This window comes from Chionomys nivalis, chromosome 16 (genome assembly GCF_950005125.1).
Source record: "Chionomys nivalis chromosome 16, mChiNiv1.1, whole genome shotgun sequence".
In the NCBI taxonomy this organism is placed as follows: domain Eukaryota; kingdom Metazoa; phylum Chordata; class Mammalia; order Rodentia; family Cricetidae; genus Chionomys; species Chionomys nivalis.
Window position 1 is genome coordinate 32,809,103 of NC_080101.1, and position 27,145 is coordinate 32,836,247.

A 27,145-nucleotide genomic window follows, 5' to 3' on the forward strand; every position below is an offset into this window, starting at 1 on the left:
CAGCAACCACATGGTGGCTCACAACCATCTGTAATGAGATCTGGTGCCCTCTTCTGGCCTGCAGGCACACATGCAGACAGAATACTGGATACTTAATAAATAAATAAATATTAAAAAAAGAAAAAATATCAATGAAATGAATCCAAACAATATTCTGCTGTACTCATAGGCTGGAGCCTAGTCCAATCATCATAAGAGATGCTTCATCCAGCAACTGACGGGAGCAGATGCAGACCCAGGGCCAGGCATTAGGTGGAGCCAGAGGATCCCTGTAGAAGTGGAGCGGAAGGACTGTAGGAGCCAGAGGAGAAAGGACACCAGGAGAACACAGCGCACAGAGTCAAGTAAGCAGGGTTCATGGGGGCTCAAAGAGACAGAAAGAGCAATCATGGAGCCTGTGAGGGTCTGACCTAGGTCCTTTGCATATACGTTCCGGCTGTGTAGCTTGGCGTTCTTGTGGAACTCCTAACAGTAGGAATGGGGGTCAGACTCTTCCGTCTGCTCTTGGGATCCTTATCCTCCCATTGGATTACCTCATCCATCCTTAATAAAGGGGTACCAGGCTTTTTCTTTGGGGCCACCAACCAGCTCCCAAATAATGACACGGAGACTTCTTATTAGTTATTGGTGCTTGGCCTAATTTAGACTCATATCTTTTTTCTTCTTCTTCTTCGTGGTCTCATTTCTATCTCGTTCTTTTTGTTTTTTGGTTTTTCGAGACAGGGTTTCTCTGTGGCTTTGGAGCCTGTCCTGGAACTAGCTCTGTAGACCAGGCTGGTCTCGAACTCCCAGAGATCCGCCTGCCTCTGCCTCCTGAGTGCTGGGATTAAAGGCGTGCGCCACCACCGCCCGGCTCTCCTCTCTTATTTCTACTGCTCTTTTCTAGCCTACATTTCTCCTCCTATTTATCCTCTCTGCCTGCCAGCCTCCCTCCCCCAAATCCTTTCTTTGCTGGCTATTGGCCATTCAGGAAATGGAGGAGTGAATATTGGGAAGAAGGGAGGTGAAGAGGGGAATTGGGAGGAGTGGAAAGAGGGGAAACCGCTGTTGGGATGTAATACATGAAAGAAGAATAAATTAACACCTGTCCTAAAAAAAAAATGCGGGCCGGGCGGTGGTGGCGCACACCTTTAATCCCACCCAGCACTCGGGAGGCAGAGGCAGGCGGATCTCTGTGAGTTCGAGGCCAGCCTGGTCTACAAGAGCTAGTTCCAGGACAGGCTCCAAAGCCACAGAGAAACCCTGTCTCGAAAAACCAAAAAAAAAAAAAAAAAAAAATCATTTTAGAGATGTGAACCTTGTAAAGAACACTTAACTGGAAAGAAAGTATGAACACGAGCATGATTCAACATTAGAAAGGCAAGTTAGTGGTTACCATGGTGAAAGGGACTGCTTTGAACAAGCATCATGTGATAAGAACCACCGGCATCTATTAAGTACTTTTATATACACATTTCAATCTGTCCCAACAACTTAGATTGGAAGAAATATCACTACATGCAATACAAATAAGGAATTAGAAAATGGGGCCAAATGGTTTAATCAATCCCCGATGCTTAATTAACTCCAGACCTGAGAGATTCAGCTCTACTTGACTGCGGTGTCTTAAAAAATGAGGTCATGGGCTGGAGAGATGAATCATCAGCTAAGGGGGTTTCCTGTTCTTGCAGAGGACAAGTTCAGTTCCTAACACCCATGTTAGGTACCTCAAATCCATCTGAAACTCCATCTCCAAGGAATCCTGCAACTTCTGGTGTCTATGAGCACAACACACACACACACACACACAAATAAAGACGTCATTCTTTAGAATGAGCTACGCAGTGAGTTCCAGTCAGCCTGACCTACAGTGTGAGACTCTGTGTTAGAGATGCAGCCAAGGGCATTTGCTGTTCTTGTGGAGGAATGAAGCTCCTGTACCCTAAAGTGAGCAGCTATCTTATCTGCTAAAAATGCTTCTGCTTGTAGCTTGCGTTTGGTTTTCAGTGACTGCGGATCCAGCCTATGGCTGTGTTCTTGCTAGTCTACAGCCCTTGCACAGCATATTATTTTTATTATTTTAGAACATTTTACGGATAAAATGTAGTCTCCTAAATATTTTACAGACATCTGTAGAAAGATTCTGAAGTTTAAAGGGAATATGTTCTTTCTACAGAATCTAAAACATTTTATTATAATAATGAGGACAAATATGACAGGCTACTGTCGATACAAACTGGCTTAAACTCATTTCAGTGAATATATATTAACTACTAAGCACATTGTCATTGCCAAATGATATTATAGAAAGTAGACTGGACACAAAACAGTTTCTGCTATTAAAGGGCTTACAAGTTTGTGAATGGGGCTCACCTCTAGTTGAATAAAAGGAAAGCTGGTTGGCTCAAGTGAAAACAGTATGTAGTCCATCAAAGCTACCCTGCCTTGCAGAGTTGTTACGCAAAGGTGAAGGAACCTAAGAGGAAGAAGAAAAAACAAGTCAACTTTACTCTGATTGCCGATAACTGCACCCACATTTTTTCAGCCACCAATGCAGCAGCCCTGGTTGTAACAGGGATTCAACAGGAGGAGAATTGGAGAAGTACAGAAAGTAAGAGGACATTTTGTAAAGGTGGGCGGGCCATGCTTGTGATCCTAGCACACCAGAAGCAGAGTCAGGAGCATCACTGCGTTTCAAGCTAGCATGTTCTATGTGGGTGGAAAGTTCCTGGCCAGCCAGCACTACAAAGTAAGACTCTTTTTTTTTTTTTTTTTTTTTTGGTTATTCGGGACAGGGTTTCTCTGTGGTTTTGGAGCTGTCCTGGAACTAGCTCTTGTAGACCAGGCTGGTCTCGAACTCACAGAGATCCGCCTGCCTCTGCCTCCCAAGTGCTGGGATTAAAGGCGTGCGCCACCACAGCCCGGCAGTAAGATTCTTTTCAAGAAGCAAAATGAAACAACAAAAAAGAAGTATGAGGCCTGGAGAGAGGGCTCAGCACCGAAGACCACGGGCTGCTCTCCCTGGAGTGGATTCCCTGCACCCACATTGCATTCACAGCCTCTCTTTTTTTAAAATTTTTTTTATTGAGCTATATATTTTTCTCCGCTCCCCTCTCCTTCTCTCCCCTCCCCTTCTACCCTCACCCATGATCCCCATGCTTCCAATTTACTCAGGAGATCTTGTCTTTTTTTTTACCTCCCATGTAGATTAGATCTATGTTTCTCTTTTATGGTCCTCTTTATTGTCTAGGCTAGGTTCTTTGGAATTGTGAAATGTAGGCTGGTTTTTCTCTGCTTGATGTCTAAAAGCCATTCACAGCCTCTTGTAACTCCACTTCCAACAGATCTGATGCCCTCTTTTGGCCACTGCAAGCTCCCCCCTCCCCCCCACGGTACACAGATATATTTTTATATACATATGTGTATGTGTGTGTATGCAGGTAAAACATTCATAATGTAAAATAATACAATAAGTGTGATAGAGGGTTCTTGTTGGGGTTATTCCTTGTTCAATATGTGCTTAGAGCAGTAATGCTCAAGACGTTATCAATTAAATGATTCACGAAAACCAACAAAATTCTATAGTTCTTTTCACCTCATCATTACTATTTTTCAACACCCAAACGCTACAGCGGTGATATTATATATTCCCGATGAGGTACAGCGATTAGAATTTAGAACTAGAAGGTTGCGAGTGTCACTCCTAGTGATAGGGCATGTGCACAAGGTAGGGGGGTAGGGAGAGGAAGGAGGAGGGAAAGGAAAAAACGGGAAAATGTTTCCTAGATTTCTCTTTGCTTCTTTGAGGAAATGGTGTGCAGCAATTCGAAGATATTCGATAGAGCTTGCTTCCAAGGTTTTGTTTTGCTCTATTTTACGATGACTTTCATTTTGGTTAAGAAGTTAGGACAATTGGGCTGTGGCTGAGTTGACGGAGAGCTTGCCGTGCATGTCCAAAGCACTGGGTTTGCTCATCGGTCTGCACTAAACGAATGTTATGGTGAAGGACTGTAAAGGAAAAGAAAAAAAAGTATTTTTTCTCCCAGAGTTCAAGTCAAGCATGGGCTACAAAGTGAGACTATTTCAAAGACACCACATTTTGTCCTTAAAATATCGTTACTTTCATTTTCTATTTGACTTTTCTTCATAAGGAAAAAAAACCAGATAAATAATAAAATCAGCTTCCCTCTGTTTCTACCCAATGAAAAGAACCTAAGGACTAAAATTAATTCTTTTACAGGTAAGCTCTGTGTTTCCGGTTCTTTGGAATTATCTCTGTAAGCGGACCAGTGCCTGGCTTACGTTTTCAGCACTTTTATTTGATTCCGTTGCTTTGCCTCTCAGAGAAAATGTCTTCCCTGGAAAAGTGCGTTGTGTTTCCAACAGACGGGTCGGTGGTCTCAGCAATAGCTCTCCAGACTTGGAGCCACTCCAGACAGACGCCCATCTTCTCGTCCACAAGACTGTGCCAGTCCATCCGCCTAGGTGCCTCCCAGCTCTTCGCAGAAAGCAGGTCAAGTCCTCCATCTCCAGCCGCCCCGTGTCCTCAGCGCACAGCCCGGAGCTGCCAGTCCGGGTTCTGGAGGCCATGCCCCGCGGCCATCGGGCGCTTCTACCCGCAGCGCTGCTCCGACTCGAGTCGCGGAGCGCCAACCCCAGCGCTGCGGGCTACAAGGTGCAGACGGGGTCTGGGAGCAGCGTGGCGGCGGCCGGAGCCGGGTGACCTGCACCGCCTGCGGGCAGCAGACACCAGACATCCCGCCTCCGGCGTGCGGGCCCGGCAATCGAAGAATTCCTCAAGAGTGTGTGCAAGACCTGGGCTGCAGACCGCGCGACCCGGGAGCTGGCGCGACCCGGAAGCACGGCAGCTCCGCCCAAGTGCCGGAAGTGTAACTGGTGGCTGGGGCGCTGCGCTACGGAGCGGAGGCCCTTGTGATACCACGCCCCGGTGTCAAAGGATCGTGGTACCGGTCCCAGAAATCTGGACGCTTGTGGTCCTAGGGGCTTGTCACTTTATGGAATAGGTCTCCAATTTCTCCTAGGAGCCTGTGGATAGAGAAGGGCGTGAGGGTGTATGTGTGTGTAATGGTCCCCATGAACTGACAGTTTGGTACTTATGAAGATGAGGGCCACAGTAAGTTGCGTAGGTTAGGTCCCAAAGACACCCAGAGCGCATGGATAACCGAGGTGCCTATTTAACATGTCAAGGCGGTGGCAGGCCGCTAGGTTCTCTTGGCATTGCCTGTACCTGTTACCGAGTCCTGGCTTCTCTCAGCGCTTCGCACACACCCCCTCCCTGAGCCTTACCCTAAAACCTCTCCAGCCCTAGGGCGTTGCTTTTCTTTCCCCGGCTTCTGATTCCTATATGACTCAGCTATTTGGGCTGGGTGCTCTCTTCTCCACTCTCGGCGTTCGCTCTTGGTTCTCGGGGCTCCCTTGGTTTCCTCTCTCTGCCCCACTTCACCCCATAACCTGGTCTATTCCGCCGACCGTGTTCAGTCTGGACTCTCTCAGACGTCTCTGGATGGTCTCTCCGTTCTCAGCCGTTTCTAGAAGGTGTCAAGTCCTCATTTCCATTCAGTGTGGTTGTTGATTGTTCTCTGTGGGAAACACGATTTCCTGGGCTCTCCCAAGTTATCAAGGGGTCCTTGGTGTCTTTGAGACAGAGAATGGCCTTGAATTACTGCTCCACCTGCCCCCAAGTGTGGGTATTACATTCTTGAGCCATCACGAATGGCTAGTTCTCATTTAACTAAAAAATGAGACACTGTCTAAAAAAAAAAAAAAAACCTAAAAAATTCAGCCTGCAGTTGTGTAGAGATTTGTTGGGTGTTGCGCCCAAGCACTTCCGTCAGATTAATGTTCTTAGGTGAATCCATATGCACTGTCTCTTTTTGAACAGAATTTCCTGTGACCCAGGCTGTCCTGGAACCTGCTTTGTGACTGAGAGTGACTTTGCAAGCCACATCTTTTTGCATCCTGAGTGGCAGGAATATCAGTGTTTGCCGCTGCACCCGGATTATACGTACATTTTCATAGAGAGCGCTGGTTATGTTGTAGGTATTCCGATTACCAGTCACTCTTCCGTGGACTTGTTCCTTCAAGATAGAGATCGTTTTTACCCTATTCTAATTTTTCGCACATCGGCTACTGCCTGTTAAATATCTGTTGATATCACTCCCCCCAGACCTTATCCTTTCTGGAGACGGCACTTTTTGCATACATCTAGCGAGGAAGGGACGCAGAAATAGGGAGACGTGATTCACAGACACTAGATAAAAGTGAAGGGAACAGCTGCATTTATAGGACAGTATTAGTGCTCAGAATCACTTTACCGTTCCAGTACACGTGCGGGTCTTTTGCCTGCTTAATGCCCCCACACTACTTGCTTGACAGATGCCGGAAGTGAACGGCGGAAACGGTGGAACTGAAGTCCCAGACTGCTGTGAGCTGGTGCTGGGAATCCAGCCCTAGTTCTCTGGAAAAGCAGCTGATGCTTTGGACCACTGAGCCCATCTCTCCAGCCCCTAACACAGTTTCCTTAACTGTAAGGGTATCACAGCCTAAAGGTAGGAATGACATTTTTAGGTGGTCCCCCTCCCCCATTAGCAGGGCCTCATGCATATTTGCTCTTGAGCTACCCACCCAGCCCGACATAATCATTTAAAAAGCAGCATTCACGCATACTTCATTTTGAATATGTCTCTCCACACCCCATCCACCACAGTTTTTTCCTTCTTGTAGATGAAATGTAGTGTAATCCATTACAACTGAAGAAAAAACAACCACCCATAATCTTTTTTTTTGGGGGGGTGCCTGTCCCGGAACTAGCTCTTGTAGACCAGGCTGGCCTCGAACTCCCAGAGATCTGCCTGCCTCTGCCTCCCCGAGTGCTGGGATTAAAGGCGTGCGCCACCACCGCCCGGCAGTTGACGAGTCTTGTATGTAAAAGCATGGCGTCTATTCAAGCATCAAGTTTGTCCGACTTAGAGGTGCGGTATTGGTTTTATCACAGTAGAGGTTGGGGTGAGGGGGATTTCTAGGGTTCAGGACCCTGATTGGCTGAGATTAGTCTATCTAGGGTCTAGGCAAAAGGAGAGAAAAGGTGAGTCCTGGCCACAGGGACTTCTGGTGATCTTATCTAATCTTATCTAATGGTTGGAATGTCAGGTACTTCCCTTTCGTTGTTGGCCCTCCCGGGGTGGTGTCCACTTGCGGCTTTTCCTGGAACCAGGTGCCGTGCTGCGTGCCTTGCGGCTGTGAGGCCTGGGCCCTGCAATTAAATCCTCTAGGAGAAAATCCTTAGCCTTTCAATGTGCTTCCCCTGGCTCCCTGCATAAGCTAACATTAGAAGATTCTGTTTTGTTACTATGTAACACTGACGCTGTTTTTCATAAAAGATTTTGTTGTGCATGTTCATCTTATGTAGTGATTTTAAAACCTGCATTTACAAACATCCAGTAGGGCAACATAGTATTTAGAGAACATTTTCCATTTCCTGACCTTCTGCCTCCGCCTCCGAAATACTAGAATTACAGGGTTGTACCACATCTGACTTTATTATATAACTTTCCTGACAAAGCCACTGTACACAATAGAAATTACTTTTTGAGACAGGGTATTACAGTGTAGCCCAGGCTGGATTGGACCAGGAGACCCAAGACTTCAGCTTCCTGCTCGCTGCTGTTTTGCTAGAGCCAACAGCCAGGAAGAATTTTTACTTTAGATAACTAAAAAAAAAATATTGCTCACTCAGAACACAATAGAAAATAGATTAGGTGTCTTATCTCTATTTGTTTTTGTTTTGTAAAGGATTCGGTTGTAAGAAAGGCATCTTCCTCTTGCCTCTAATTAGGTTGTGGGTTTTTTGTTTGTTTGTTTGTTTTTACTGGCCTGAAACTGGCTGTGTAGCATACCTGAACTTCTGATCCTTCTGTTTCCAGCTGGGGAGTGGTTAAATTAAACAAGGAGTTGTGTGCCTTTGACCTGGTTTTGCAGTGTGGTGAACTGAACCGGGTCACATGGTGGAAGTCGGGCACTCTACCGACTTTGTCACACATCCCCAAACATTGGCTTTGCTATTAACTTGATTATGAGATTTATGGATAAGCACTTTGATTTTCTGAGCATCTCTTATTTACCCTCCCCCTCACTTTAAAATTTTGTTTGTTTCAGGGTCTCATAAAGCGTAGGCTGGGCTGGCCGAGAAAATACTATGTAGCCAGGGATGAACTTCTGAACCTCCTGCCTCCATTCAGTGCTGGAATTACAAAGGTGCACACAAGACACAGCCCTCTACAGTTCCATGCCAATAATTCATTGCTTTCGGGGTGCAAGTAAAAAAATATATATATAGTTTAGAAGGTCGTCTGTTTGCAACACCAAAGGGGGAAGATGCTGGAGGTATTTATTTATTACCATCCTTGTTCTTTTACTTTAGAATCCTTAATGGTGTTCTTTTTCCTTGACCTACTTTCAAGAGCCTGCATTAGGTATCAATTCTTGTAGCGTGCAACAATCTTAAACAGTGGCGAAACAGATTTATTTTAAAAAAGCGTTTGCACCTTAAAAACCGCCTGGCTACAACGCTAATCATTTCGGTCTGGTTGCATTCTCTCCAAACTATACTTTTCCCGTGTTCCCTGCTAGGGTTTTCCAGAATGAGAACTGAACCTCATTCTGTTCTGACCGAGTTGTTCCCTTTGTGGGCCCTCGACATCTAGAGAGCATGTTTCCAGGAGGCGGTCTTGGGTGGGCGCGAGGACCAGGACAGGCGCCGGCTCCGCACTCAGCCCAGGCCTCGAGCTCTTCTGCAGCCCATGCAGCCGCCGCCAAGGCCGCGGCCGCCGAAGCCTCAGCTCGCTGCAGCCCCGCACCGCCGGCCTTTGTACGTGCGCCCGGGCGTGCCAGCGCACCGGGCACGTGACCCCGCCGAACGTGGCATTGTGTTATCACGTGACCCAGGTGCGTACGCGACGGAGCGGGCTGCGAAGATGGCGGACGATGAGGCCGAGCAGGAGCGCCTGAGCGGCGGCGGCTGCGCGGCGGAGCTGCGGCGCCTGGGCGAACGGCTGCAGGAGCTGGAGCGGCGGCTGTGCGAGAGCCGGGAGCCCGCCGTGGAGGCCGCCGCCGCCTACTGCCGGCAGCTGTGCCAGGTGAGCCCCTCCCCCTCCGCGGGGCCTGAGCGGCCGGAGCGCGGGCGGTCCGCGCCTTTGTGTTCGGCGGCCGGGGCTGGGCCGGGTGGCCTCGGGCTCGGTGCACGCTCCCCGGGCTGCGCCGCGGGCTCAGAGTCTGGGCCGTCGCGCGGGAGTTCCCCGCTCCCGGCCGGTGCGCGCGGTCGTCCGGCCTTTGTTGTTGGGTTAGGCTTCGGACCGTAAGGTCTTTGTTGATGTTCCCGAGCCAGTCCCGCCGGACCTGCAAGCTGGGAGTGGCGGCGGCGTCTGCGGTGCGCGGCCGTTAGTGCTGGCTGCTCTCCGCGATGCAAGGGAGCTGTCACCCGTTCCGGAGTCGGTTGTCCCTTGGGGGCGGCTTTTCCAGTGTCGGTTTCTCCTTTACGTTCCGGAAGAGTAGGATTTCCGGCCCCCTGCACCCCCACCTCCACCCCACATTTCTTGGGTTCTTTCCTGTTGAGTGTCTTAGTTGACAAGGGATTTGTGCTTAGGTCGGTTGCAGACCTTCCCATTCTTTTCTTGCCCAAGGACATTGCTTTCGAACAGCGTCTTCTAACTAGGGTTTAGAATGTTAAGAACAGTTTGCTTATGACAGAAATCAGAGTTTGGGTCTACATTTGGATTTAATCACTACTCCCCCAGATAACATGTAAAATTCCAAGGGGCTGCTGCTTGCGTTGGAGAACATTGATAAAATTGCCCAAGTGAGGAAGAAATAGACCGTTTTCACACTAAGAGTGAACCTAATGGATGTCTCATTGTTGAGATTTTGTTTTGGAAACACTGAGGTTTGAACAGTGGTGGAGCATTTTAGGATTGCAGAGTTACTATTTTCACTCGCCGGGTTCCAGATTCTGCAATCTTTCTATATAGGCTCAGGGTACCTGATCTCATACGGAACAATCTCCATTGCTATATGCACTTTATGCTTATACATGGTTTGATGGCTATTCATTATTTTGAAAAGAACTTTGTAGGATCGAGGATGGCTTGTGTATAGATATATGCAATTAGAAAGTTGGAGGCAGCATTAGCGAGTCATTGTTTAAAGAATTTTTGAAATTTCTGCCCTGAAAAAGTGCTCACTTATTCTTACTTGGTCTTTATATGCAAAGCTTATTTTAAACTGGAGAAATTATTTTAGTGTAATTTACAAATAGGCTCTTGCTTATAAGTGGAGTCCACTTTTGGGAGGTTTTGTTTGTTAAGTGTATGTCACCTTTTGGGAGATTGGTTTGTTTGTCTTGAGATGGAATCTTACTGTGTAGGCCTGGCTGGCATTGAATTTTGGGTAGACGTCCTACTTCACCCATCCCAAATGCGGGGATTTCAGATTTGCACCACCATGACCAATTTGGAATCTACTTTTTAACCTGTAGAAAAAAATAAGTATTTTAGTTTGGCATATTAATTCCCTAGTAGTGTCCACTGATAATGGTTTTAAAGATGAATAATGCTGGGAAAATGAAGTTTCATGCAATAAAGACTATAGGGCTCTTTATTTTTGGCGATTAATATAAAAGTGTCATTGTGTGTGTGTATAAAATGGTACTAGGGAATGAGCATGCTAGATACATCATCAGTTCTTAAAGTTACTTTTAATGAATGAAACAGTTTTTAAAAATGAAGATATTTTCCTATGTTGGGTTTATTAAGTGATGAGTCTTAATGTCCATAAATCATTTTCTATTATCTTGATAAAAAATCAAACTAATGAAATAATCAGTGGTAGTTTCAAAAATTGTAAGTTATAATTCATAATGAGGACATAGCACAGACTGGTCTCAAACTCACTTAGTGGAGGATGACCTTAAATCTTGGATTTTCGCCGGGCGGTGGTGGCGCACGCCTTTAATCCCAGCACTCGGGAGGCAGAGACAGGCGGATCTCTGTGAGTTCGAGACCAGCCTGGTCTATAAGAGCTAGTTCCAGGACAGGCTCCAAAACCACAGACAAACCCTGTCTCGAAAAACCGAAAAAAAAAAAAAAAAAATCTTGGATTTTCTTGTTTCCATCTCTCCAGTGCTGTTCCATGCTGAGGGTCACCCAGTGTCTCTTGGGTGCTAGGCATGCACATTCTAAAGACTGATTTATGCTCTCCACCGCCAAATTATAAACCATAAAAGTGATCTCTAGGGTATACAGCCCTAATCCTGCATTTGAGAGGCTGAGGCAGGCAGGTGGGATTTTTGAGGTCACCCTGGGTCACATAGAGAATGGGGGATGGGGTTCCAACTCGAACATTTTTAAAAATTGTGTCTGGACATCTTCTTCAGTTAACATGGGATTTACTGTTAGAAGTAGGAGCTAGAAATTGAGTCTTCTTTTCTAACTTTGGAATTGCAATTCAACCTTTTCTACATCTTTCTCCTGTCTAGAACTGGGCTGTTTGTGTTTCAGGAATGCCAGAATGGATAAACTTATCAGTCATAGGGCTTCAGAGATAGTATTCTGTGAGCCTTGAGCAATGCTCAGGTTTTTTTAAACTCCTCACTTTTGTGTTTACTTAAAGTTTGTTCTGGTGTGTGTGTGTGTGTGTGTCCATCCGTGTGCATGTGTCACAGCATGTAGATGTGACGAAAGGCTTGCAGGAGTCAGTTCTCTCCCACCTTGTGAGATCCAGGGATCAACTCAGGACTTTACTAGCCCAGTTCTCATTTTTATATATTGTTAAAAATATCTTTAAGGTTTATTTTTATCTAACGTGTATGGGTGTTTTGTCTGCATTTATGTTTATGCATCATGAATCAGATTTTATGACACCATCATGAAGAGGGTGTCAAACTCTCTTGACATTCCGGGGCTCCCTGCAACTACCATGCTAGTAGAGTAACAGTCTGAGGGAGGCAAGACGGTATTGATTCTACGTGACTAAAAAGCCAGTATATGCAGACCTGCTTTGGCAGGGGGGTTCAGGTCTCAAAGGGACCAGCTTTTGCATGATGACGGCAACATGGACGGATGCGCAGACGAACACACCATCTGAGGGAGAATCATTGTCTGCCAGCGCACTGTATTGAGGAAAGATTGCAGCTTTTATACTGTATAGTTCCACACAGGACTAAATGTGAGAAAGGGCCCTGTGAGCTGGGGTGTGGTTTAGACCAGGGCTTGAAGAATCTAGATTGACCTTGACAACAGGCACCACTAGTTCCTCTTGCTAGAGATAAGAATAACTGCTTTATCAAGTAGTAATTTTCCTCAAGCCCCTAAGGGATTGAAGACCTTTATCCAAATGCCTGATCTTGGGAAAAGAACTACTTTGGGGTAGCCGACACTACTACAGTTTCTTAGTCGTAATTCTGTGGGCCTGTTCCCTCATAACGCTCCCAAAAGGGAAGGTCCTGGTGTCTTACTCTTTCCCCCATTATACTGGACCATTCTGATTTCTCTATATTTATTAACTGAACTCTTGCCCTTAATGGCCTCAGGCTCTGGATATGAATTGTAGACATTTTATCCTTGGGATCACACGGGTCTAGTAAATCTCTGATGTTCCTGTTCTTGGTGTAATTAGGAAGACACATTGGAATTCTTGATTCCATGGTGGCAGTGATTTTTTTTTCCCCAAAGAATTATTTTGTTCAGAGAGGCTACATTGTACATATTTTCATCCTTTATCAAAGCCGGCACAAAATTTCCCACAGGGAAAGGCATTAATATTGAGGATCATTAGAAATGGAAGTAAAAAGGTGCTGGAGAAGTGTAGTCTGCAGTGTTGAAATGCTGGAACTTTGTCAGGCGTCACTGGTCACCATGTGGTCCATGCCAACCAAATATTGCTTCAAACTCTAGGACTGACCCCTCAAGTAGTTTGTTTTAGACAGATTTAAGTGCAGCACAATTTGGTGAAAAGTTTCCTGGTCAATCCCATGTGTACAGTAAAGTTTAAGATGTGATTGCATCTAAACTCTGTCAGGTGACATCTTCTGTAAAGATAGATTCTCTGGATTGATGAGCTTTACTTTACTGTGAGAGTGTGGGGGAGGATTTGGTGTGGTCTCTTAACACAAAGGTCATCAGACCCATATCTACTCAGCCTTCCAGGCAGATAACAAGCTAGCATCCCTTCATTTGAAGGAACAGCCCTGCATGTTTAACGTTTCTGGTTCCCTTAGTACTTATTTGTGATCCATGCCTCCCACAGAACTTGGGCTACAGATAGCTGTTAACAGGTGTGGGTGCTGAGAACCTCCCACAGGTTCTCTTCAAGAGCAGTGGGTGCTTTAACCACCGAGCCGGTCTTTCCAGCCCTATTTATTTTAAGGTCATTATTATTCTGTTTGTGTGGCTTGTGTGAATGCAGCCCTGTCACAGTGTATATGTGGAGGTCAAATGACTGCTTTCAAAACTGGATTGTACTTTTCACAGTGGGGTCCCCGGTTAATTTCAGATCATCAGGTTTGTGTGGTAAGCATCTTTACCTGCAGAGTCATCTCTTCAGTCCTGTATTTTAAACTAAGCCATGCCCCCGCATTCTAGAATCAGGCAGGAGAATTTCTGAGTTCCAGGCTAGCCTGGGAAACCTGTGTCAGAACAACAGCAACATAATCCCCAGCACTCGGGAGGCAGAGGCAGGAGGATCTTTGTGAGTTTGAGGCCAGCCTGGTCTACAAGAGCTAGTTCCTGGACAGGCTCCAAAGCTACAGAGAAACCCTGTCTCTAAAAACCAAAAAAAAAAAAAAAACGAAAAAAAAAAACCCAAAAATCTTAATGTCAACAGAAAAGAATTAGCTACTGGTCACCATTTTTCTTTCTCTTTTCTTCTCTTCCCTTTCCTTTTTAAAAAAGGAAAACAATCTGGGCGAGGGTGGCACTTGCACTCAGGGAGTCAGAGCTGGAGACCATCTTGCCCTACAGAGTAAGATCCAGGACAGCCAGAGTTACACAGAAAAACTCTTATCTAGAAAAACAAAACCAAACAAAAAACCAAAAGGAAAACAAAGTCTGGCCTTGGTCTTCTGCCTCAGCCCTCTCTATAGGTCTGTTCCACCACAGTTTGCTTGCTTGCCTGCCTGCCTATCTTCCCTCAAAGTAGTTGTCCAAATATATATATATATATTTGGGGCAGAGTATGTTACAGTTGTATGCATTATGCAATGATTTATCAGTGTTATTAGCAGCTCCACCACCTCAAACATCAGTAATTTCTTTGTAATGAAGCCATTCTATATCCTTTATTCTAGCTAGTTATTTTGATAAACACACTACATTATTCTTGTTACTCTAACATGTAATAGGGCATCCTATTTCTAATTGTAACTTTGTACTATTAAATAAATTCTATTTGTACCCTTTTCCCCCAATCTCTGGTTCTACAGTTTGGATTCTCCATGTTTTGTGTTTATGTGTTGGGTTCCTTTAACTGAACTTCACGTCTTCCCGTTTAGTCCATGTTTTTGTAAATGATAGGATTTCACCATTTTATGGCTGAATAGTATTCCATTGTGTATGTGTCTTACATTTTCTTTATCCATTTATCAGTTGATGGGCACTTGGTTGATTTCCTATCTTGGTTGTGGATAGTCTCCACTGGACATGACATACTGATTTCATTTCCTTTGGACGTATACCCAGCAGTGGGATTTTTGGCTTTCATGAGATTTTTTTGGGTTTTTGTTTTTCGAGACAGGATTCCTCCCTCTAGCTCTGACTGTATCTGAACTCACTCTCTAGACCAGGCTGGCTTTGAACTCAGAGATCCTCCTGCCTCTGCCTTCCAAGTGCTGGGATTAAAGATGTGTGCCACCACTGCATGATTTTTGTTTTTAGTTTTATCTTTTTGGGTTAGGCAATTCTGTGGTGTTATTCTTCCTTCATCTGAACCCACAGCACACGAATTATCATCTAACTGTATTCCTAACTGCCTTATTGTGATTTAAGTGGTATTTTCCTGATAATTAGTGAAACTTTGGATTTTTTTTTCATGATATATCGATTCTATCAAAGTGTTTTTACACTATTTGTGTGTTAGTTTTTTGTTGTTTGTTATTGTTTGAATTGCTTATACAGAAATAGTTTGTAGAAACAATTTTCCCCCTCCTATTCAGAAGATTCTCTTTATCGTGCATATTTCTTCCTGTGCAGAAGTTCTGCTGGGGCTTTTAGCTGGATGTAAAACCCATTACCTTTTTGCTTTTAGGATTATATCTAAAAAGTCATTGCCTAGTCTTTTTTCTTCAGTAGTTTTATAGTTTATACCGAAGTCTTTAATCTGTTTTGAGTTGTTTTGTATATAGTGAAAGAAAGGAGTCCAGCATATTTTTTCTCCTTGTGGATGTTAGGTTTTGTGAGTTCCTCTTTCTGAAGACAGTATTCTTCCCTAATGTATGTTCTTGATACCTTGGAGAACACTAGTTAATTGTTGGTATGTGAGCTAAAAATGAATTTGTTTAAATTTTAAGTTTTACCTCAGCAAGAATTGAGTTGGAGAATACAGTCAACACACAGAAATAGAAATTGCTTATGACCCCTAGGTTATGCGGAAGGCCCTGGCCTCCACGCCATCCCTCTTTTCTGCTGTGCAAGAGAAAAATAAAAGCCTGAGAAAAGTGCAGAGCAGTAGAGCATGGATGTGTGGGAGAACCTGTTGTAGAGCTCTAATTCTCCTGTGTTCTGAAAGTTACCTTAAAATTATTTTTATGTATCTGTATATTTTAATTATATTACATATTTTCTTAATATTGGATCACAGTGAGAGCATAAGATCCCTAGGGATAATCTCTGACATTGTTTCAGAATATTTTCTCTAGTTCCTACCAGAAAGCCTGGCTGTCTCGACGGAATTTTTTGAATGGCTATGCTGCTGAGTACATTCTGTACTGTTTTCATTGACTGTTGACTACTGTGGGTCAGGAACCAGGGCCGTGATTCTTGGTGTTGAGTAGCTCACAGTCTCCAGAAGAGAACAGTAATTTTTAATGTGATTTATCTTTTTTACTTCTAAGATGAGTACAGTATAATGGAAAGTTTTTTGTTTAGGAATTTAAATAGAAGCATTACAGCAGAGTTCTTAAAGGCACTTTAATTACTCGTTGAAAAGGAAGCCAATTTAGTAGTTGAACAGTGGTTTGTTTGGGTATAATGTTTGCTTATGACATTGCATACTGGGCCGCTTGCTGATTGTGACTTGTTTCAAGTTTTTGTCTTGTGGTGGCTGGCTCCTGTTTTTAAACACTTTGCTTGTTTTGACTGCTTGGGATTGAACCCCAGGAGTTGGTGCTAAGCAAGTGCGTTACCACTGAGCTATACCCCAAACCTAGCATGTGTTTTAAAGGTTGGAGTTCTAGAATTGTGTCATTCAAACACACGCATGCACATACAGACACACGATTTTCGTAATTCTAATGACTTGGTTTGTGAAAGTAGCATTTAGTTCAATAAACCTGGGTTCTGGATTCCTGGAGTAGGAGTCCTGCCCGTGGCTATTTGTCCTCTTCCCAGATAACCACTGTGGTGTTGAGAAACACGAGCAGGAGTTTTTGCGTTTAGATAAGTGAGTTCCAGCAGTACAGACAGTTTAGAAACAGGTTCAGGTAAAAGAGCTTCAAATTTAAATGTAACTATACTGAGTGTTTACAAACTTACTTAGCACAGTTTGTAGGCAATCACTTAAAAAAACTGTTTACAAATTTGCCACTGAGTCCCAGCCTTTTGGCTAAGCTAATAGTAAGGTCAGTCAGTCAAGGCCCTGCAGGGTTCAAGTGTAAATTAAAAAGAACATGAAGTGGAGCCTGGTGGGTGGCTCCCATCTGTAATCCCTACAATGAGGAGGCTCAGTGGGAGGATTGCTATGGATTGGAGGCCAGCCTTGGCTACTTGATAAGATACCTGTCTCTTCCCCCATCTCTTGTAATTGTGTTGTGCGTAGATCGCGACCCCCAGAGAGACCACCAGAGAGGACCAGGCTGTAATAAGCAAGGTTTATTTAGCGTAATATGAGCCAGTTCAGAACCCATCTCTAACCCCTGCTGTGAGGTAGAGAGGAGTTGTATCTCCTCTGTCGAGTAAGCTTTTAAAGGTGTGACTACTAAGAGTCTTTTTGCACGGGTGCAAGGTCTTTTGCTCTATCCCTTCCTGCTATGTCAGCTAGTTTTTTTTCCTTTTTTTTATTGCTTTATAAATAATATAATTTAAAAATTTCACCTCCTCCCCTCCTCCCATTTCCCTTCCCCTCCCTCCTCCCCCTCCCTCTGCAGTCCTAAGAGAAGGCAGGGTACCCTGCCTTGTGGGAAGTCCAAGGCCCTTCCTTCCCCCTCCATCCAGGTGTAGGAAGGTGAGCATCCAAACAGACTAGGATCCCAAAAAGCCAGTACATGCAGTAGAAACAAATCCCAGTGCCATTATCATTGGCTTCTCATTGTCAGCCATATTCAGAGAGTCCAGTTTGATCACATGCTCATTCAGTCCCAGTCTAGCTGGCCTTGGTGAGCTCCCATTAGATCAGTCACACCGTCTCAGTGGATGGATGAACCCCTCGCAGCCCTGACTTCCTTGCTCATCTTCTCCCTCCTTCTGCTCTTCATCTGGACCTTGGGAGCTCAGTCCAGTGCTCCAGTGTGGGTCTCTGCTTCTATCTCCATCCATCGCCGGATGAAGGTTCTATGGTGATATTCAAGATATTCATCAGTGTGGCTATGGGACAAGACCAGTTCAGGCACCCTCTTCTCTACTGCCCAAGGACCTAGCTGGAGACATCCCCTTGGACACCTAGGAACCCCTATAGAGCCAAGTCTCTTGCCAACCCTAAAATGGCTTCCTTAATTAAGATATTTTTCTTCCCTGCTCCCATATCCGCCCTTCCTCCATCTCAACCATCCCACTACCCCAAGCTCTTCCCAATCCTCCCCTTCTCCCTTCCCCTCTCCCCTTCCTTCCACCCCACCCCCACCCCCATGCTCCCAACTTTTGCCCGGCAATCTTGTCTGCTTCCAATTTCCAGGAGGATCTATATATGTTTTTCTTTGGGTTCATCTTATTATTTAACTTCTCTAGGATCACGAACTATAGGCTCGATGTCCTTTGTTTATGGCTAGGTCAGCTAGGTTTTTTGTTTTGTTTTGTTTTGTTTTGTTTTTTTTCTTAGAGCAAGGCCACCCTATTCCTGACTCAGGCCATCTTTATCAGCCTGTACCAGGTGGCTGCCTGGGCTGAGCTGAGTGTCTTTGTGTTTGGAATCTTCCTAGTGGGAGGGGGAAGGAAAGTGCTATCTTTCTGGGAACATGAGGCTAGTCTGTTTCTAATTTTAAAACATTCTGCTAGGAAATTCCTTCTTGTCCCTTTGAGAATAAGGGGTGAGGGTCCCACAATTGAAAATCTGAACTTTTCTCTTTTTTCTTCTTCTTTTTGAAATAGTCTCTCTCTGTAACCCTGGCTGGCCTGGAACTTACTGTGTAGACCAGGTTTTCCGTAGGCTCACAGAGATTTGCCTGCCTCTGCGTCCCAAGTACTGGGATTAAAGAAATTCTGAATTTTTAAGGAAGCATTTAAACCAGGCATTGTGACACTGTGTGTGGTTTTTTCATGTAATCCCAGCATTCTGGAGACAAGCAAGAGAAATGAGAGTTCAAGTCCAACCAGGTGGCCGGAGAGATGATGGCCCAACCATTGATTGAATGCTTGTGGTGGCATTCCTAGCACCTGGTTTAGTTCCTAGCACCTAAATTGGGTGACTCATAATCTGTAATTCCTGCTCCGGGGGTTCCAGTGTCCTCTTGCCACCATGCCATCTACACATATGACATACATCCACATATACGTAAAAATATATGTATTTTTCCAAGACAGGGTTTCTCTGTAGCTTTGGAGCCTGTCTTGCAACTAGCTCTTGCAGACCAGGCTGGCTTCAAACTCACAGAGATCCGCCTGCCTCTGTCTCCCGAGTGCTGGGATTAAAGGAGTGCGTCACCACCGCCCGGAAAAAAATAAAATATTTTTTTTAAGAAAAAAATGAAGCATTTATATTCAAGGACCTAAGTTTAGATAGTATAGGAGTTGTAAGATGCTGGAGACTGTAGTAAGATACACATTTATGCAGCAAGATTTAAATACCACTTCATTATGACTGTTTGGAAATGTCAGAAGGCTATGTATCATTAAACAAAATAGTTTTGCATACTGGGAATTGAAACTAGTGCCTTCTAATACGTATGTAATAAACTATACCACTTAGGCTTGTGTAATGTAAGTAAGTATACTCTTTAATGTTAGAACAGTGACAGAATTGCCTTGTAATTTATTTGTCAGAATGTATTCCTGTTTTGTGTGTGTGTGTATGTGTGCTTAGGTTTATTTATTCATTTATTTTAATGGGCTTTGGGGTTTTACCTTCATGTATGTCTGTGTGAGGATGCCAGATGCCCTGGAACTGGAATTACACACAGTTGAGAACGGCCCTGTGGGTGCTGGGAATTGAAACCAGGTCCTTTGGAAGAGCAGCCAGTGCTCTTAACAACTGAGCCCTCTCTCTAGCCCCTGTATTCATATTATTAAGCAACATGTGATTGTGCATTGAAATGGGCAGTAAATATTCAGACCCAAGGAGGTACATACAGTGAAAACTTGATCTTTCCATTTTAAAACTTTTTCCCGTTTCTAGGTAGGTGTGTGTGTGCATAATATTGCTGTGGTAGGAATCTTAATAAAGGTAACATACTTCACCTTGTACCTTCCTGTTGTTTTCTAGTGCTTGAGAGGTGGAGCCCAGGCCTTCTCGAGGCAAGCACTTCACACTGAGCTAGATCCCATCCCTGTTTTGTTTTTTATATGTTTTTGACTCAAAATACATTGTCTTGATAATTTTGTAGCAAATTGTTTAACTCTTTGGCTTTGTGTTTTAAAATTGAACAACAGTCAGGCATAAAGATAACAATCATTTGTACTCTCAGCACTCAGTGTAAATTACAGTGTGAAATCCTGTCTAACAACAAAAATCCCAACAACAAGCAACAAAACTCTGCCTGATAATTGTGGTTTGGGATTGTGCCTTACTAGGTAATTATTGGTTGATATTCAGAAGAGTAAGCCATCTGTTTATTTATTTACTCACTTATTTGTGATTATTTCTGTGTGCTTGGGTGTTTTACCTGCATGTGTGTGTGTACCATGTACATCCCTGGTGCCTGTAGAGGCCAGAAGAGGGCATGGGATCCCCTGGGATGTAACTCAGTGGTAAAGAATTTAACTAGCAGGGCCAAAGCTTTAATTTGTCAGTTTTAAAAATGTAAGGGCAGAGTGTTTGAAACTGCATAAGCATGTTCCTTAAGAATCAGCCTGATTTTGATTAGGGGCTATCTCAATTGGTAGGTAGATTAAATCAGAATATAAGATGACTTGCTTCTTAATTAGGGATAATTACTTTAGGTATTGAGGGAGTAATAAGCTATTTAAATTGTAAAAACTTAAATAACACCCTTAGGAAATATTTTAAATGTTCATAATTAGTGTGGTTTGCATACTGAAGACAGTAAGTCCTACTTTCTAGAATGTACTTAAGTCAATTTTAGCAAAGGAGGAAACTACCCAACTTCTTTCTACTTCTTAGTATGTTTTGGTCTGAAAATAAAACGAGGAATGAGGTGTGTTCTGTAGCTGCCTTTCATACCTTTGCTTCTTGGTTTATTTATTGATTTTTTCAGTGCTGGAGAGCCTGGAGTCTTGATCTTGCTAGCAAGTACTCTACTAGTGATTTAGACCCTCAGCCCCTTGCAACATTTCCTTAACAATACAGAAAACAGGATTTTTGTTCTGAGACAAGGTCTCCATGTAGCCTGGGACTTGCTGTGCAGCTAAGGAGGACCTTGAGCTCCTGATCTATCTCTACCTTTCAAGTGCTGTGGCTCCCTGAGTACTTCCTGGTTGTACTTTAGAAGAAAAATGTTATTTTTCTCCTCTAACTTTGCATTAAAAAAATTAATGATCTCCAAGTATACATATTTAGCCAAGGAGATTTCTTATTATCAAATGCATCTTTCCTTTATTTAATCAGAGTTGTGGAGTGCATCTCTGCTGTTATTGCTTACATACAAAACTCAGGGACTATATACACAGTTGAGCAATAACACTAGGTAGGTAGTGAGACTAGTGATAAATACACTAAGTGGAGTATGGGTTGGGTTAAGAGAAGTAGAGCTTTTTGGAAAAAAATGCTTTTGAGACTGTAGCTTTATGCTGGCCGGGAACTCATTACGTAGACTCGGATTCCCTCAATTTATGATAGTTCGCAGCATATTGATACTGGAATTACAAGTATGAGCTACTACACCCTTTTTAAAGTATCTTAAAAGATTTATCTATTTTATTTTATGTGTATGAGTGATTTTGTCTGCATCATATGTGTGCCTGGTACCCACATAAGACAGAAGAAGGAGTTGGATCCCCTGGAACTAGAATTACAGGTGTTTGTGAGCTACCATGTGAGTGCTAGCGACCAAACCTAGGTCTGTGTGGTGTTCGAATCCACTGGGAGAAACCAAAATCTTAGGCTCAATTCAAATTTAGACTAAATGAGTCTATTCTTACTGTTAACAGGATGGCAGCCTCAGAACTAGACAGCATGCCATGTGGAAAGGGGTTAAAGTGGGGTTTTAAAGTGGACATCAGAAAGGTGTGTATTTTTATGACTATCCTTGGAATCCTCAACTGGGCAGGGAAGTTGTTTTTCTTCCCTCAGTCATTTCTTCTTTTCCCACTCTATAGTAGTAAAAAGAACATTCCATCCCATTCCAGGTTTTACAGAAGCAAAGGCAGCTGTTAATACCTCACAGCCTATTATTCTATTCTCTCTCACCTGCAGGCCAGTAAGATCTCCCAGATCAAAAGGCCAATGACCCTTAAGGGATGCCTGGCTCCATATTGAGTTTCTTCAGTCATCACAAGGGACCTGTGTAAATTATTACTCAGGTCTGAACACTTTCATGACTGGGATAGAGTAGTTCATGTCTAGGCAGTCAGAAAGACAGTACCATTAGGTTAGGACTGCCTGTCATATCCCCCTGCAGGTCCTCTGCAAGAGCAACAAGCACTCTTAACTGTTGAGCCATCTCTCCAGCCCTTATATTTTTATTTAAATAACCAATCAACTTGAGATAGGGTCTTTTTTTTGTTTTGTTTTTCGAGACAGGGTTTCTCTGTGGCTTTCGAGCCTGTCCTGGAACTAGCTCTGTAGACCAGGCTGGTCTCGAACTCACAGAGATCCGCCTGCCTCTGCCTCCCAAGTGCTGGGATTAAAGGCGTGCGCCACCATCGCCCGGCTTGAGATAGGGTCTTGCAATATAGTTCAGGCTGGGTTCAAGCTCACGGCACTTGTACTTTAGTCTCCTGGGTGTTGAGGTTAAAAGCATGAGCCACTATGCCTGGAACCTCTCTCTGCTCTCTAGTCTTTGCCTTAAAACAAGTGTTCTTTCTACCCCTTCACAATGACTTTGACTATTTTGTAGAATGCCCTTTTTATTTTATCATGTTTCTTTACTGTGGTATTGAACCTGGTCTCAAGTCTGATCTTGTCCAATCTAATAGTAGCATCCTAATGTTTATCCTAATCTTTGGTCTTTTTGCTTATGAAGTCTTCCTTTTGTCTTTTTCATTGGTAGTCTAGTACTTGAAACGATATTTCTAAAGCTTAGATTTTATAATAGGAACTTAAGAGACTCTGTAGATCATGAAGCTGAACTTGTGCTCATAAGTTGTAACTTTTTCTTGTCACTCTGTAACAGAATTATGACACAATGCTTACAATGTGTAATTTCTCCCCTCTCCTCCAGGGAACTCGGGCCTTATAGCAGCTGAGCAAGTATGCAACCATAACATTGTGGTGTACACTGTCTTTTTAAGTTATTTTTTTGTTTTTGTTTTGCTTTGTTCTGTAGGGTCTCATTGTGTATAGGCTGCCATCAAACTTAACTCTTTCCAATGCAGTCTTCTGGGTGCTGGCATTATATACATGTGCTACCATGATTGCCATGTGGCTGTCTTGTTCTATTTTCACACACTTAAAAAAAAAAAGTGCCGGGCGGTGGTGGCACACGCCTTTAATCCCAGCACTCGGAGGCAGAGGCAGGCCGATCCCTGTGAGTTCCAGGCCAGCCTGGTCTCCAAGAGCTAGTTCCAGGACAGGCTTGATAGCTACAGTAAAACCCTGTCTCGAAAAAAAAAAGTTACTTTTGCATTTATGTTCTACTAGTAGATCATAATCAACAGTTGGAAAAAGAAACTTTTTTTTTTTTTTGGTAGGGGTGTTTTGCTTGCATATCTGTTTGTGTACCATGTGTATGAAGTGCCCATGGAGACCAGAAAAGGGCATCCTATCCTTTGGAACTGGAGTTACAGACTGTTGTGGGTGATGGGATTTGAGCACTGGTTTCCTGAAAGATCAGCCAGTACTCTAACTGCTGAACCATCTCTCCAGCCCTAGAAAATGGTTTTTAGGGGATCTTTGGGCCTTGCCTGCCAGTAGCACAGAGCTAAGCTACTCCCAAGGTTAAGCTGGCCTTTTAGTTTGCTTGACCCAGATCATTTTTTTTTCTTTTTTCCTTGCAGTGCTGACACCTATATAGGGAGCATCTGCATGCTGTCCCGGAGCATATTCCCAGCTCCCCTCAAAACATTCTACCTGATTAGGAAAAACATCAAATTTAAAATAGTTGTTTTTTGAGTCAGATTCTACTGTATCCCACACCTGGAATCCACTGTGTAGCTGAAGATGACCTTAAATTCTCAGGTCACACTCCATTACTGAGGGAAATTAGAAAAGGAACTCAAGGTAGGAGGACCATGTATGAGAAACTGAAGCAGAGACCATAGAAGAATGCTGCTTACTTGTATAACTCAGGACCACTTGCCCAGGTGTTATACCACCCAAGGTGGGCTGGACCCTGCCACATCAATCATTAACCAAGAAAATGCCCCACAGACTTAACCATGGGCCAGTCTGGTGGGCCATATCCTCTGTTGAAGTTCCCTCTTTTCAAATGACTCTGGCTTGTGTCAGTTGACAAAAACTAATCAGAGCAATATTTTAATTATACTTTAAAGCCATTGGTTACCACTTTGAAAATAGCACAATTACTGATTCATCTTTTTGTTTAGAGCCTGCATTTTAGAGAAGACAAACCACTTTTTGCAGTGATGTATGCAGGTATGCTAGGTGGTTATTGTTTTAGCGATGGAATTTTTTCTTTGTTCAAAAGAGAAGGAAATTGTTCTGAAGATTCCCCCAGCTAGCCCCAAAACTTTAACTGGCGGTGGATGAGGTGGTGGAGTGGGCTGGGGTGGACTGGGATGGTTGGGGTGGGTTAGAGAAAAGCTAGAAACTTGAAAGTATAGTTCTCATATAGAGCCCAAAAGCAGAATGCTTGTTGGAATTAAAAGGTACACACTAGTTTATCACGATTAGGAGGTATTGATACAGTCTGCTTCTATCCCTTTTGGGGAGGCGGGTTTTGAGATAGGATTTTTCTGGATATCTCTGATTGTTCTGAAATCTCACTCTGTAGAACTGGATGGCTTTGAACTCACAGAGATCTGCCTGCCTCTGCCTCCCTGAGTGCTGGGCTTAAAGGCATGCCGCCATTGCCTGGCTAAGTGGAAGGTTCTTTTTTCTTTCTTTCTTTTCTTTTCTTTTTTTTTTTTCTTTTTGGTTTTTCGAGACAGGGTTTCTCTGTAGCTTTGGTGCCTGTCCTGGAACTTGGAACTAGCTCTTGTAGACCAGGCTGCCCTCACAGAGATCCACCTGTCTCTGCCTCCCAAGTGCTGGGATTAAAGGTATGTGCCACCACTGCCTTGTTTCAGTGGAAAGTTCTTAATGAAAACAAGTTGAAATAGATGCAGCACAGAGTGTGTGTATATTGGATACTGATATCTTGGAAAAGAAAGAATTTACTGCACTGAGGACTTTGCACGTGTGAAATGATTAAGAATTTATCTTATTCCATCATAGTGTGGTCCACATTTCAAGAGAACAAATTCTTCCAGTTAAAGACTTAGATGACCAGCCAGTGTTTTTGGTGTGCAATAAATGTGACTGGAAGATAAAAAGTGTTGTAGGAGAAAAGACCAGGGTCAAAATCTAGCAAGATAGATAGTGTGAGACAAGACTAGCCAGCATAGGCGCTCTGTGGACCAGCCTTTAATTCCTTTTTAGTGTATAGTCTACAGAAGTTACATCACCCGTGATTTTCTGATGCTTTTATCTAGAAGAATGCATGGAATAATATCCCATGAAAGAAACAGTAAAAAGAACAGCTGAGAAAGAGTCATATCCAACACAGCAAACCAACAAATCCTTTCCAACCCCCAGCTAACAGAAGAAAAAGAAATACTACCATTACAATCAACTGGAATATTTCCCAAGAAAATTTGTAGAAAATAACTTCAAATTGTAAATGGATTCAAGGTGCCAATACAAGATGTAGACTGCCTGTATTAAGAAAGAGCCAGCTGGGTGCGTGGCCCAAATCTTTAATTCCAGCATTTGGGAGGCAAAGGCAAGCCTATATCTTTGAATTAAAAGAAATAGCCCAGGCTAGTGCTGGGCCAGGTGGTGTTGCACACCTTTAATCCCAACACTTGGGAGACAGAGGCAGGTGGATCTCTGTGAGTTTGAGGCCAGCCTGGCCAACAGAGTGAGTTTCAGGACAGCCAGAGATACACAGAGAAACCCTGTCTCGAGCAAAAAAAGACAAAAAGCAAAAAAACTTTCTACTGTATGATTAAATTCTTCAAAAGAGAAATCCTGTTTCTAAAAACAACAACAACAAAAAAGCCAGGCTAGTTTATATAACAAGTTCCAAGCTAAGCAGGACTACACAGTGATATCTTATCTCAAAATCAACAACTATAAAACAGAACACAAAATAAACCTCTGAAACAAACAAAAACCCAAGACCCTCCAAAAAAAAAAAAAAAAAAAACTATCCAAAAGCTGACTGTCTATGGATAAGAATCATCAAGAATCATCCTACCATGCAAACAGAAACCATGAGCAAACAGGTGTAGCTGCTGTTACGTCTTTAAACTAAAACCAGCAAAAGAGATACAAAGAAGACAGTACATTTTAATAATAATAATACTAATATTATGTACCAAATGTTGGGGCTCTCACTTCTTTAAAACAAACACCAGAGGTACACATGAGTCCTGAACACAGTAAGCAATATTCAGTCGTATTTAGATATGTTTTCCAAGCTTAATATCAGCAAAGAAATTTTAGGCCTAAATTATGCCATCAATCAGTGTATTTAACAGATAACTCTAGAAGGTTGTACCCAACAGGTTAGAGGATACACACTCTACTCAGCAGAACATGGAATCTTCTCCAAAATAGATCACATCATAGGTCACAAAGCAAGCTCTGGAAGATACAAAACATCAAGACAATCCCTTATGCTGTCATACCACAGTAGAATAAAAGTAGAAATAAAGAACAGGGGAGTCTTCAGAACCTTTGAATGGGTGGTAGGTCACTCAAGAAGTCAGAGAAGAAAGTGAGACATTTGTGCTCAAGTGGAGAGCACAACTGCTAGACCCTCTGGACACAGCCAAGGCTGTGTTTATGCCTGTAAGTGCTCTCATTAAATAACCAGAGACATGCACTCCTGGACTCGAGAAAACCAAAGTGAAGCCATTCCTAGGTGAAACAGACACCAATAACAACAAAATTATCAAAGAGTTGGATCTTTAAAAGGTAAACAAGATAAGTGAACACCTAGCCAGCCAAACCATCAAGAGAAGACCCATATTGATAAAATAGAGTCTATTGCCACAAAGATTGCAGTGAAATCAATCCAGAACTGTAGAGAATACTTTGAAAACTTATATTCCCCAAAGTTGGAATCTCTAGAAGAAAAGGAAACAACTTCTAAATGCATGTGACTAACCAGAACTACTCCAGAACATAGAGATCCTTATAAGAAATAGAACTGAATCTAGCTAAAGTCCCCCACAGTGAAGAGCCTAGCACCACACAGCCACTTAGAATTCTTTTTTTTTTTTTTCATTTA

The 27,145-nt window shown here is 43.3% G+C and overlaps 1 protein-coding gene across 1 annotated transcript in view; it reads left to right on the forward strand.

Moving 5' to 3' along the window:
- Positions 1-8,971: 8,971 nt before the first annotated feature.
- Znf292 (zinc finger protein 292) overlaps positions 8,972-27,145 on the forward strand; it is a 76,637-nt gene continuing 58,463 nt past the window's right edge. Inside the window, exon 1 of the mRNA XM_057790430.1 lies at positions 8,972-9,134. Within this exon, the coding sequence (XP_057646413.1) occupies positions 8,973-9,134 (162 nt within the window). The 5' untranslated portion in view covers position 8,972. The remainder of the gene's footprint in view (positions 9,135-27,145) is intronic.